This window comes from Gossypium arboreum, chromosome 7, assembly GCF_025698485.1.
Source record: "Gossypium arboreum isolate Shixiya-1 chromosome 7, ASM2569848v2, whole genome shotgun sequence".
NCBI lineage: Eukaryota > Viridiplantae > Streptophyta > Magnoliopsida > Malvales > Malvaceae > Gossypium > Gossypium arboreum.
Genome location: NC_069076.1, coordinates 102586379 through 102600651, shown reverse-complemented (window position 1 = coordinate 102600651; position 14273 = coordinate 102586379). Strand labels below are relative to the sequence as shown.

General features: G+C 30.8%; 2 protein-coding genes across 2 annotated transcripts; one reads left to right on the top strand and one right to left on the bottom strand.

The window, feature by feature from the left end:
* Positions 1-1115: 1115 nt before the first annotated feature.
* On the bottom strand, positions 1116-2156 carry LOC108485776 (ethylene-responsive transcription factor SHINE 2-like). Its single transcript, XM_017789624.2, has 2 exons — positions 1915-2156; positions 1116-1837 (listed from the first exon to the last, which is right to left on the bottom strand). Exons 1-2 carry the CDS (start codon positions 1992-1994, stop codon positions 1345-1347), a joined length of 573 nt encoding a protein of 190 aa, XP_017645113.1. The 5' UTR covers positions 1995-2156; the 3' UTR covers positions 1116-1344.
* Positions 2157-9615: 7459 nt separating this feature from the next.
* Positions 9616-13508, top strand: LOC108484051 (phospholipase D alpha 1-like). The gene is made up of 4 exons (XM_017787675.2): positions 9616-9910; positions 10792-10860; positions 10959-12819; positions 12911-13508. Exons 1-4 carry the CDS (start codon positions 9824-9826, stop codon positions 13375-13377), a joined length of 2484 nt encoding a protein of 827 aa, XP_017643164.1. The 5' UTR covers positions 9616-9823; the 3' UTR covers positions 13378-13508.
* Positions 13509-14273: the final 765 nt, after the last annotated feature.

Here is a 14273-nt window from a genome sequence, read left to right as displayed (position 1 = left end):
TCACTGCTCTACCATTGAAGAAATAATATAAAAATATTAATAAATTGATAAAACGAAAATAATTTTGTTACTATATTGTAATATATTTTTATTAAAAAATATGTGATAAATGATTGAAATTAAAGAGGTATATATACTTAGTTAGAATATAAGGTAAAAGAGAGTTTTAATTCTTAATTCTTGAAACATCATTCTCATTTGAAAAAGAAATAGAATCAAAATTGTTTTTCCATTCATGCTTTAATTAAGTTTTTATTCCATGTACTTACCTTTCAACAAAATTTGCATTTATTTTGTGCTATAAGCGTTCATCCACGTCAAGTTGAACCACCAAAATTTTGATTTGATTTTTGGGTGTTTTCCAAAATCAATGCTTACAATAATTATGTATTGAAATTATAAAGTTTAGTGGATTGAGTTTTAGCTTAATTGGTATGGTTATTGTTGTTAATGTATGAGGATTTAGGTTTAAGTGTGTTGAAGTGTATTATCCTCTTATTTATAGGTTGGGGAAAGGGACTATGGGTAGTTCTAGTTATAGTTTTGTATGATTAATATTTTAGCGATCATCCGATATCTCTATCATATGAATCTAAAACATTATATATATTAGTAATTATTGAACAGTTGAAATTTTTATTACATAAAGAAAATAGTTAAAAAAATTAATTTATGTCAAATTAACATGCATAATCTATATGAATGAAATATAAAATATAACAATTAAATTTTTAAATATTAATAGTATAAGTGGTGGTAGCAGAGTCGAAACTTTTTAGGGGTGGGAGAATTAAATTGTATATTTTTACGATAGTAAAAATATAATTTTACAATTTTCATAATCTATATCTTTATAATTTTAAAGTATTAAATCAAATTTTTATTATTTTTGAGAAGGTTAAAAGTGTAATTTTATTATTATTAATTTAAAATTTTATAAAGACCTAAATGAAGGAGCCGAAACTTACCAGTCACTCTTTGATTCCGACACTGATAAGTGGACTGTCCTCATTACGTGTAATATATATCTAAATTAACTATAATCATTACAAAGTATAACAAATAATCGAAAATATATCTCCACTTAAATTTTATTTTTGAAAAAACAAGCATGATTTATGCAACGCTGGAGTCAAACTTGGGATATGAAGATTCCAATGACTGAACATTTCTCTAGGCCTATAAGCTTTGATTAGGTTGTTCTTATATATAATATATTTTCATATGGTAATTTTCACTATTACGAAAGTAAGATACTTCATATGTTGCCCTAGTTTTACATGCATGTATGTATGGCAGATAAATTTTGCAGAGGATGTACATCATCTATATATATATATATTTCTAAACTCCAGCTGAAGTTGAGTTCATAGGACAATTCCAATTGAGCAATTCTTCAATCATCTGCATTGCAACCCTATCTTCTTCTTCCACTGCTTCAGTCTCCTCAACCATATGCGATAACTCTGACGAAGACGAAGCTGCTCCATCTTCCATTGTTGTCTTCTTATTCCCCAGCTCAACTCTCATCACCCAGTTGGAGCTTGAACGACTCCCCGCTCGTTTTTGCCACACCCCAATATGAGCATTGTCGGTGTCCAGCCTTAGACAAGTTAGTGATGGAGATTGGTCTTTGCAGCACTTCCTTAGCTTAGCACCCAAAAACTCAGACAAAGTCTCGGCAGGCAACGGAGAAGACCCATTATCATCACTACCACTGTTGGGTACTGGGAAATTGGTCTTCGCATTTTGCCCGTTCATCAAAATGGCAGCCTGGTCATATGCCCTTGCCGCCGCCTCAGCCGTCTCAAATGTGCCCAACCATACCCTTCTTTTCCTACACAATTAAAACCCAGAATTTATATGTGTGCGTTGTAATTAATATTGGTGATAATGGTGAGTGGATGAGCTTACAGTAAAGGATGGCGAATTTCAGAAACCCAAGAGCCCCACTGACGCTGGCGGACACCTCTGAATTTCTTTGTTTGTACCATGTTTTTAATTTTCTTGAGAAACAAACACTTAAGAGAAGTTCAGAGATCAGGTGTGTAGCTTTTAAGAGGGGATGAAATAAAAATAATAATGGAGAGGTCTCTCTCTATATGAGAATGAAATTATATGAGGTTGTCGGTGGATTGGATTGATTGGGAAGTCTTGAAAGTCATCCAAGTAATTAGTGCCTTGTTGCAATAAAGATTTTCACCTACACATCCATCATACAACTCCAAGAATAAATGAATAACACTGTTTGACAATTTCTTCCCTTTGAAATAGGTTTCATCTCACTCAAACATTGAATTTAATCCAAACCACCAAAAATAAAAACAATCCTCACCACTTGTCTCAATAAACAAAAAAGGAACTAGCAAAAGTAAGCAATAATAATTAACATCCAAATCAAACAAAATCATTAAGTCTTTTCTATTGAAAGATGGATGAAAAGTTGAAGTGAGTTTGTAACAAAAGAGATGATACTTTTTATGAGATATAAATTAAAATTTGCTCTCCAAAAAAAAAGTTTATCTATTAATTTTTAATTTATATATTATTATATTATCGTCAATAATGGTAGTATGATTGATCGTACAGTAATAAAAAATAAAAATAAGCAGATTTTATGTGAAAAACTTTTATCGGAAAAAAATCACTAGTAGAAGAGAAATTCATTAATGTTGAAAAAAAACAATAAAAGAGGTTTTCGACTATACATGTTTTAAGGGTTAAACAATCTTTTTATAATCAACGTCCAATAGAATAAGCATAGTTCTATATAGATTCTGCGGCAAGATTCTCAATTTATCCCTCTATTTTATTCTTTTAACAAGTGATTTACATTTCAAATTGGAATAAACGGGATTCGGGTCATACAATTCTAACATACGAAAGGTTTAGTTGATTTTTGAGTGAGGGGAGGGTGAGAGAATTAATTATGATTGGGAGTGGGAGGGGGGTATTCAACTTTTGGGTTGGCATGTTAATAGGAAATGCAAAATTGGATGGTTGATTACTGAGCCGACTTTGTGATTTTTTATGGCAAAAACTCATTTCTTCGCTGCCTTTTACAACCAGGCACGGATGAAAGTAATTTGGATAGATGGATCCATAAATTGGTTCATATTTAATTCAGCTTAATTCGATTTTCGATAAAATTTCTTTAATTCTTTTATATAAAATATTTATTGAAGTGGTAAGATTTTAAAATGATTAAGTAAATAATGGAAATTGGTTCTCATAAATATTTTTTTATTATATTTAAATTTCAAAAATAAAAATAAAATATTTTTCTATCGTTAATGTAACAATATAATAAATAATAAAAGAAAGAAGGCTTTGTACATTTTGCATATGTTAGTGTGTATCAGTTCTAGGAGACGAACGATCTGTGTATCTTTTGCATTAAAAGATCTTTTAGTCATTTTGTTTTTCAAGTAAGATTCACATTGTATAAGATGTACCTCTTTAAGGGAACTTAAAATCTTATCTTTTATAAGTCTAGTGATTCTATCTTGATCAATATGACTAAGTCTTAAATGATAAAAGTACGCATCATTAGAGTAAGAAATTTTAAGTATTTCTTATTCACTAATTCAGTTTCTAACATTGAGTACATTTTTTATTTGATAAAATAGAGATTATTTTGCATCCATCCATTGCAAATATGAATTGCAATAACTTTATTAAAAGTCACGGTATAACCATCTCTAAATAAACATCCAATATAAATTACATTTCTTCTAAAATTCAATGCATAGAAAATATCATTTAAAATAATATTCCTAAAACTATCAAATAAATATATGCATCTTCCACTGCTTCTACCACTACATTGCTCCCATCTTCAGTTTACAAGAGATTCTTATCCTGAAGATCTTTTGTTTTTTTGAACTCCTGTAACAAAAAAAAAAAACCACAAATTTGATTAATGGATCCATAATCAATTGCCCAATGGTCTATTGAATCTTCCACTAAATAAGTTTCAATAGCCAAAAGTTTCGTACCTTTACCCTTAAAGGCTAGGTACTCCTTCCATTCTTTACAATTAGCATTGACATGCTCTTTCTTACTATAGAGGAAACATTTAGATTTTGACAAGTTTTTAGGCTTCTTGGGATTCTTTCTTTTCGCTCTAGGTGGACTCGAATGTTGGGTTCTAGTGCCCTTAGTGTAGTGTAGTGACGTAAAAATTTTTTTTTTGCTTTGGTCGCTAATTGAGGCGATTTATTGGAAATTTGAAAATTGACTTTCAACTTTATTAAAAAAAGGAGTCGTCACCGATCTTTTTCCCTAGGTGTGATCGGACACCTAATAAATCCTCTCTTTTTTTTTAAAAGAAAAATTATTTTTTTAAATAAAAAGAAGGCCGAGTTTAGGTCTACATCAAAAGCCAGAGAAAAATAGGGTTCGGGAGTCGGTTACGCACGATGAAGGTATAAGCACCCTCGCGACGCTCAAAATTGGTATCTCGTGAAACATGTGTTGTCTTAATTTTTGAAAATGCGAGTTCAATATAACATTTAATCGTGATCCTACTAAAACACGAGAAATTTCAATTTTTTCGGTTTCTTTTGAGAAGGATGTTCCCTTTTTTTTTTAACACAAGCCTATTAATATTCACCCAACATAACGATGAAATCGACGACTTAATGTTAAATCGGTACATTGCCTTATTTGTTGAAATTAATTAAAAGTATGAGTAAAACATTATTATAATAAGAATTAAGTAAATAATGCAAACAATGATGCAATTAATAATAAAAATATTAAAAACTAAGAATATTAAAACAACAATAACAATATTTGCATGAAAACAAAAATAATGTACAATTAATATAATAAGAAAAATAATGTATTTATAACAATAATAGAAAATAACAATATATACATAAAAATTATGTATATACATATATATGTGTATATACATGTTAATAATGATGAAAAGAATAATAATTATACTAATAATAGTGGTAATGGTAATGATCAAGGAGTAATGAAGTAAGTATAAGTATGTACAAAAGATATACGTATACCAAATAGTACATAATAATATTAAAATAAAATAATAAGCAACAATAGTGAAAATAATAAGTATAATAGTAAACATAATGATATATAAAAATAATACTATATATAAAAAGTATATATATACACGTATAATAAAATATATACTAATATTAATAATAAATATAATAGGATAAAAAATAGATATAATAATAACATGTATATAATACGGTATTTAAAAATATATATATAATATAGTATTTAAAAAATGTATACATAGTATATATACTAGGAATAATAATAATAGTAAAACAACCATTAATAATGCTACATAAATAGATATATAGTAATAGTATATACATAATATAGTTATTAAAAATATATATGTAAGATAATATGAAAAATAAAAAATATATAAATAATATAGTATTAAAGATGTATACATAACATATAAAAATACAATATTAAATGATATATATATGTAATATATAAAAAATGTATACATAATATAATATTAAAATATTTACATAGTATATACATATTAGAGATAATAATAATGTTAAAAACAACTATTAATAATATTACATAAATATATACATATACTCATTAAAGATATATACATATAATAAAACACATGCTAATATTAATGATGATAATAAGGATAATATAAAATATGTACATGAAATTGGATAAAAACATATAACTAATAATACTAACGATATATACATGATACGATACACATATATATTAGAAATGATAATAATGTTAAAAACAATTATTAATAATATTACATAAATATATATAAATATATATATTAAAGATATATACATATGTAACAAAACATATACTAATATTAATAAAAAATATAATAAGGGTAAAATAGATATAATAATAATATGTATACAACGGGTATTAAAATATGTGTATAATATAGTATTTAAATATGTATACATATATTTATTAGGAATAATAATAATATTGAAAAACAACTATAAATATATACATAAAATATATAAATATATAAGTATTAATTGAAACTAAAAATAATAATTCTAATAATAGTAAAAATATACTACTAATAACAATAACGATAATGGTAAATATAATAATAAATAATATTAAAAATAATAAAAATGGTAAAAGTAATATAAAAAAAACTAAATTAAATCTGAAAAAGGACTAAATTCGAAAGAAAAATGAAGTTTTGGGGCCAATTTGAAATAAAAAAAGAAGAAAAGAGCTTATTTAAACGCGCATGAAACAAGGGAGGGCCTAAAGTGCAATAACCCCCTTTCTAAAACGCACAACATCAGCTAGGATTAAATTGAAAATCGTGACAAATTTCGGGGCCAAATTAAAAATAAAAAATGACTTAATTGCAAAGTAATAAAAAAGCGGATGGGCTAAATGCGCAAATAGCCCCTCCAATGAAAACACACGGACCCTGAAGTTGGAGCGGGTCGGGTCGCGGGTCGGCCATGGGTTAAGGGTCAAAACGACGTCGTTTTGGGCATTTAAGGCCAGTCCCAAAATGACGTCGCTTTCGGGGCCTATATAAGTCAAAATTTCTTTAAAAAAACTCATTCTTCATTTGTTTTTCAAAAAAAAATTCCAAAGACTCTCTATTCTCTCTCAAGGCCCTCTCCTTCCGGCCAAACTCCGGCTCCGTCCGCCGTCGTCGCCCTCCGCCGGCCACCGCGCACGGTGGCTGAAATTTTTAAAAAGGTATAATTTTTTTTTGTATTTTTAATATATAATTTTTTTTGTATTTATAATATATATAAGTTTATGCAAGTTAATGGATTCGAAAATAAAACAAAAATAAAAACTAAAATCACCTTAGGCCTTTGATTATGATATCGGTATTTTGGTTGCTTGACTTGGTGCTATTCTCGTGCTATAATATTGCTAAAGTTGCTATTTTTCGTTTTTACTTTTGAAATAGAATGTTTGTATTCTTGCCACAAAAAAATCTTTCTCCCTTTACAAACTGACTTCTAGGCTTTTATATAGCCATTTTACAAGAAATTTTATTATTATTGTCACTTCTATCTTTATTTTTTGCAGGTGCAAAGGGATGGTGGCCACAGTGGTGGTGGCAGAGGGTGGTTGGGGGCAGAAGGCCCTAGGTGCGGTGCACTTAGGGTTTGAAAATTCTTATTTTTCTTTTTTCTTTTTATTTTGTGTTGTTTGGGCTAGGGTTAGGGGTTGGATTTTAGTGTTTGGGCTGTTAGGAATTGGGTTTGGGGTTTGGGTTATTGTTGAGTCAAATATTTGGGTTTTGTAATGGGTTTTGGGTAGATTTGGGTTTTATGTATGGGTTTAAAATTGGGCCCGGGCAATTTGGGCTTCTACATGTAGTGATATCGTTTATATACTTTATGTACTTATAATTTTTCAAATAAATTAATTTAATAAATTTTATCATTACTATTAATATCTTTTGCATAAATGTCCTCAAATGGTTTTTGTACACAAAACAAAATGAAAGTAAATATTAGCTTATTGATTATCTAATGTTTAACTAATATTAAGTTGTTTTATGTGGTTGAATCATAATGTAAGAAGACAATTTGTATCAAAATATAATCTAAAAAATTCCGTAGTCTAATCAAAATTGAGTAAGTTGATTGGAAGACTATTATATTGCCTATGAAGTCCAGTTGGGGAGATAACTTGTCTTGGGTATTGGAACATATAACTCTTAAAAGATATAGACATAATTATGATTAACTACACTAACAATACATCGAATAGGACCCAAGTAGGATAAATCCTAGATCCATTTGTGGATTTATTCATTTCAGATGTTTATAGTGTGACCTACCTCAATCTTAAGTAAGTGACAAACTATATGTGCATGACTTGTATACTTTGATGTATTGATAGTCTAAGTTCAATTGGTAATAGTCGAAAGCTATAGTACATTGGGTATACAACTGCTGCATGGCATAACTTCACTTACAATAGTGAAATTTATAGCCTAATAAAGGGCAAATGATATCCTCTCATTGGTATTACATAATAGATGAAAAGTAATGAGGTCACAAGTCATTTCTCTAAGATGAATAATTTAAGTACTATTTGTTAGTAATTGACTTTTCATGAAGGAAAATATAATGATTACCATGAGATAAATTAGGATCATATGGGGAGAACATATTTTATTCCAAATAGATTAATGATATCTTATAAGGGTAACACGCATATGACAAGATCATTGGACGAGCACTTAGTGTAGTAGCTTTCGTAATGGTATAAAATGCGGAAAGCTCAATCATGATACTTTAGTGGAATGACTCCATGACTAAATAATATTATAATTAATAGACAAAGAGTTGGAACTTAATTAAAAATTATTTAAGCCCTAATTATATATGTCCAATTGATCCTCCGCTAGATCTGTACTACCTTGAAAGTTTGCATTAATCGATGATATGAAAATGTAAAATGACGAACTAGAGAAATAAATTGCATGTACGTATCACTATATGCTGTAAATGTATTTTCTTGCTATGTATCACTATATGCTGTAAATGTATTTTCTTGCTATGAATATAGATGACTTAGTAATTAAATTAACTTCTTCAAATTATTATTTAATTAAGTTTTAATTAAATAATTGAAATTCGAAGTAAAAATTAAATTAATGAAGTCATCATAGTTTCATAATAGCAAGTTAATTAAATGGAATAAATGAAATTAAGCACCCTAAATATTGAGTAATCACCTAGAGAGTATACCCTTCTTTCTTCAAGCAAAATGGAAAAAGCAATGGGGGTTTTGTTTGTTATTTCTTCAAGGAATGGGGTTTCATTGTTATTATTTTCTAGCACCATGCTGCGGCCTGCAATTGTTTTTGGAGAAATTGGGAGAAGATGTCGAGGGGTGTAACGTATTTTTTAATTAGGATGTATTTTATTAGATTTAATGGATTTAGAGGTTATTGGATTAATGAGTTTAGTGGGTATATATTTATTATATATTATAAAATTAAATATATTTTAAATAATTAAAAATAAAATAATATAAAATGATTTTTTGATCAGTTTAATTTTGAAAGTCAAAAATTAAAAATTGATTGATCAAATCATCTAAACCGATATTCCAATTGACAAAACCAACTAAAACAATTAATTTTTTTTAATTTTGAATCGATTTTTACTCACCGTTACTTAATCTGATATCTATCCGTTAAAGTTACCGGTTCAAAAGTTATATCTCTTTATTTTCTAAAAGGACACTTTTTCATTCTCTTTTGTGCAATGCAAGCCTAATAATCTTTCACATTAAAAAAAAAGTAAAAATAAAAATAAAAACCTTTGTTGATTCGAATATCCGAATTCTAACAACTGTCATACAGTCCTACGTAATTTATATTAATCTTTGAAACATACATTTTTAGGATTTGTAAAAGCTAATGAAATAAATAATATACATGTCCAATGTCGATTAAGTGTAGTACTTAGATTCCAAGCGAGAACCATAGCTTTTCTCCAATCAAGCAAAGGATGACTTACCCAAAATTTGATTCTAATCTATAATTAATTATTATTACTGTTTTACCTAGTTAAGCTGGCCACTTCCCCCATGCCAAAGTTGCATGGAACGAAGGCAGGAACTTATTCTAACTTCCAAACTCCCCTTGCGTGTAAATCTTTCTCTATGCATTCAACAAGAAACATTTCTTATGGAGAAAACCCACTTTTTTGTTAACTATAAATATGTTTGGTACCATCTTTTTTCTTCTCCCAACATTGTCTCCAAGTAACTTTTCGTTAGAGTCGTAAGCAATATCATAAAGAGTTATATTTGCAGGTCAAGAATGGAGCAACATTTGCTGCATGGCACACTTAATGTGACCATATATGAGATTGATAGACTAAAGATCTGGGGAGGATTGCTCAGCAAGGTAAATGATTACGACCTTTTTAAGTATGGTCACTATTGCATACATATACATTGATATCTCTGCGTTTGCTCACAACATAACTTTTTCATTGCATGCATTTAAATGGTGAGAATTCCATGAGGCTATGCAATTAAAAACAATTCTCTTACCACCAAAAATCAAATCAATAAGCATTAATCTTTGATATATTTGGAATCTGTTATACAAACCAAGGCATAAAAGATACTTACGTAGATACATATATGAATTCTCTTGTAGCACCTCCTTTTTCCATTGTCATGTCTCCAACTTTGCTTTATCTCCTTTTTCCCATATTATTGTGATTGTTACGTATTTAGTATAACTAGAGACATGGGGAAACAAAGCCATTAGCTCTTTCAGTCTCATAACCAAATTCATTGGAGTATTTCTCATTTTTTATTCATGTTTTTGAGTAAACAAAGTTAAGTCCACCCATTGATTTAGTTCAATTCATCTGATTTTATTGATTTTTATACCTAAATTAATTTATAATTCTTATATTTTAAATTTAAGATTTTATTTATAATTTGGCTTCTGAATTATATCGAAATTTCTCATTTTAATACTTAATTTTGTCTCATTTTTGATATATTAACTTTAATTTTGGTTGTGGTTCAAATGTATATATGAAATTTTAATTTTGATTAAACCATGCTCATTTTAAGAAATAAATACATCAAGTTATTTTTATATAGGAGAAATACAATTATATGTATATGCAATAAATAAACATAAAATGATGTTATATTAATAATTGTGTTAATAATTTGTGAAAATTAAAAAATAAAAATTTCTATATAAAAATAATTTGTGAACATAATTTGTGTTAATGATGTTTTTGTATTTGTTGGATTTTGAAGGATGTTGCACTAGTGGAGAAAGGGAAAATATTACTAGCCCAGCTTAAGAGACTCGTGCTATGCCAATCAGTACCTATCCTATACAATCTCAACCTTTATATATATTTTTTGAGTTATGAAACTTTGTTGATCTTTTTCCCTCTTAATATCTCCGAATTGTGTTGCAGATCACTGATTCAAAAATATATGCAACAGTTGATCTAGATAAGGCAAGGGTGGCAAGGACCAGAATGGTAAAAAATGAAGGCCAAGCATCTCGATGGAACGAGAGTTTCCGCATCTATTGTGGACACTTAATCTCACACATCATCTTCACAGTCAAATATGTTAACCCTATTGGTGCAACACTCATTGGCAGAGCTTACGTTCCAGTTCAAGATATCATTAATGGGAACATAGTGGACCGGTGGGTTAACATCTTGGACCAAAACCATGCTCCCATTCATGGAGATTCGAAGATCCATGTTCACCTCCAGTTCTTCAATGTCACCCAGGATCCTCATTGGTCTCGAGGGATCAAAAACCGAGATTTTAGTGGAGTTCCCTACACTTTCTTTGCTCAACGACAAGGCTGCAAAGTTACACTTTACAAAGATGCCCATACTGAAGATGATTTCCAACCGGTGTTTTTGGCTGGAGGTGAGCGCTATCAGGTTCATAGATGCTGGGAAGACATCTTTGATGCAATATACAATGCCAAACATTTTATATATATAACCGGATGGTCTGTATACACCAAGATAACCTTGATACGGGACCCGAGACGGCCGAAGCCTGGTGGCGACCTAACACTCGGAGAGCTTCTCAAAGAAAAGGCTAATCAAGGTGTGACGGTTCTTATGCTTGTTTGGAATGATAGAACTTCGGTTAAGGAGCTGAAGAAGGATGGTTTAATGGCAACTCATGATGAAGAAACCGCTAATGTCTTCAAGGGTACTAATGTGCATTGTGTTTTATGTCCTCGGAAACCTGATGCTGATGTAAGTATTGTTCAGGAAAGTGATATAGATACCATGTTTACTCACCATCAGAAGACGGTGGTCGTCGACGGCGAATTGCCAAGCGAAAGGTCCGGAAAGCGGACGGTAGTTAGTTTTGTCGGCGGCATTGATCTTTGCGACGGGAGATACGATACACAAGAGCATCCCCTGTTTAGTACTCTAGGGACGGTCCATCATGACGATTTCCATCAGCCGAATTTTGCTGGTTCTTCGATCAAGAAGGGTGGTCCGAGGGAACCTTGGCATGATATCCATTGCAAGCTAGAAGGTCCAGTTGCTTGGGACGTGTTGTACAATTTCGAGCAGCGATGGCAAAAGCAAGGTGGGCACGATATCCTGATCCCGCGAACCAAGCTCGATGAAATGGTGATTCGACCGTCGCCATTGACATCATGGAACGACCCTGAAACATGGAACGTTCAGATATTCAGATCCATTGATGGTGGGGCAGCTGCTGGATTCCCTCAAGAACCGAACGAAGCCGCCAAAATGGGTCTCGTAAGCGGAAAAAACGTAACCATTGATCGAAGCATCCAAGATGCTTATATCAATGCTATCCGAAGGGCGAAGAATTTCATTTATATTGAGAATCAGTATTTCTTGGGAAGCTCATTTGCCTGGAAATCACAAGGTATCAAGGTGGAGGACATTGGTGCTTTGCATCTCATACCAAAGGAGCTTTCACTGAAAATTGTGAGCAAAATTGAAGCTGGAGAAAGGTTCACTGTCTACATAGTGATCCCAATGTGGCCTGAAGGTATACCTGAGAGTGAATCCGTTCAAGCAATTTTAGATTGGCAAAGGAGAACAATGGAGATGATGTACACTGATATTACCGAAGCTCTTAAAAAAAAGGGACTGAATGCAAATCCCAGGGACTATTTGACATTTTTCTGCCTTGGAAACAAGGAGACCACAAAATCTAGAGAATATGTACCTCCTGAGAAACCGGATCCTAATTCAGATTACGCTAGAGCTCAGCAGTCGCGACGTTTCATGATCTACGTTCACGCGAAGATGATGATTGGTAACGCCATGAATCATGCTAATCATTAATGTAAAATAAAGCTTTAGCTTACCATTAAACTCGTAGTTGTGTTCAATTTTTGTTGTTGCAGTGGATGATGAATACATCATAATTGGATCAGCCAACATCAACCAAAGATCAATGGATGGTGGGAGAGACACTGAGATTGCCATGGGAGCATTTCAACCGTTTCATATAGCAACCGATCGCCAACGAGCCAAGGGTCAAATCTATGGTTTCCGAATGGCATTGTGGCTGGAGCACCTTGGACTTCCAAGACCAAACACCATTTTCGAGTATCCAGAGAGTCTACAATGTGTTCAGACAGTCAATTCCTTAGCGGAGGAGCTATGGAATGAGTATTCAAGCGATGCAGTGGCTCAAGATCTGCCTGGTCACCTGCTTCGATATCCAATCGAAATCAGCGACACCGGTGCCATTACGACGTTGCCGAACATGGATTTTTTCCCGGACACGAAAGCTCGTATCCTAGGCACCAAATCCAAATCTATCCCTGGCATCAAATCTGATTACGTTCTTACTCTCTTAACCACCTAGCTGGTTTCATACATGAACTTGTAATAATGAAAATAATTGTTAATCAACAATGTAATGCATACTGTTCCTGAGAAAGGCCATGCATCCCTTGCAAAACCTTTCCAAATAAAAATTTAAAACTGTTATTATCCTATTGTTGAATCCAAAATTCATCTGTTGTTGCATTTCTAATTTGGTGTCTACAACTATGCTGTGACATTAAAAACTCTTACGCAAAACTTGATAAACCAAAATTTGTCATATTAGATCATCAAGAATAAAAATTTTAAATTTGGAAGCATATTTGAATCCATTTATATCCTAAAATTTTTAAATCTTTTGATTTTGATATTTCAGATTAATACACAATTATTTTAGAGAAGACAAGACTCTTTCTATTCTAAAGATGATGAGAGAAAAATAAAATAAAATAACACACAAAGAATTTTACGTGGAAACCCTTTCGGGAAAAAAACACGGGCAGAGGAGAAGAAAATTCTCTATGTCAAAAAATTGAATCAATACAAGAGGAATAGACTATGTCTATTTATAAGCTTGTAAAGCCGTATTCTAGTAGGATTAAAACACCTTATCCTAATCAATATAAAATAGATGGAGTTTAATAATGTTTAAAAAACCTTATTCTAAAATAAAATAAAAGAAGTCTAGTTCTATATGGATTTTAATTTTATTTTATTTTCTATCGTATTTTATTTAAATAAGAATTCGGGTCACTTAATTCTAACAGATGAGATGTCGAAAAAGTTATAAATGTGTAATTTGAGACCATAACCTTAATATAGAGAAAGATTGCATGAAACATGGATATTATCCATTTTCAATAGTTTAATGCTACGAAAGAAAAAATTGGCGGTTAGGACGTTTTTTATCACTATAACTAAGGCTTTATATTTCTA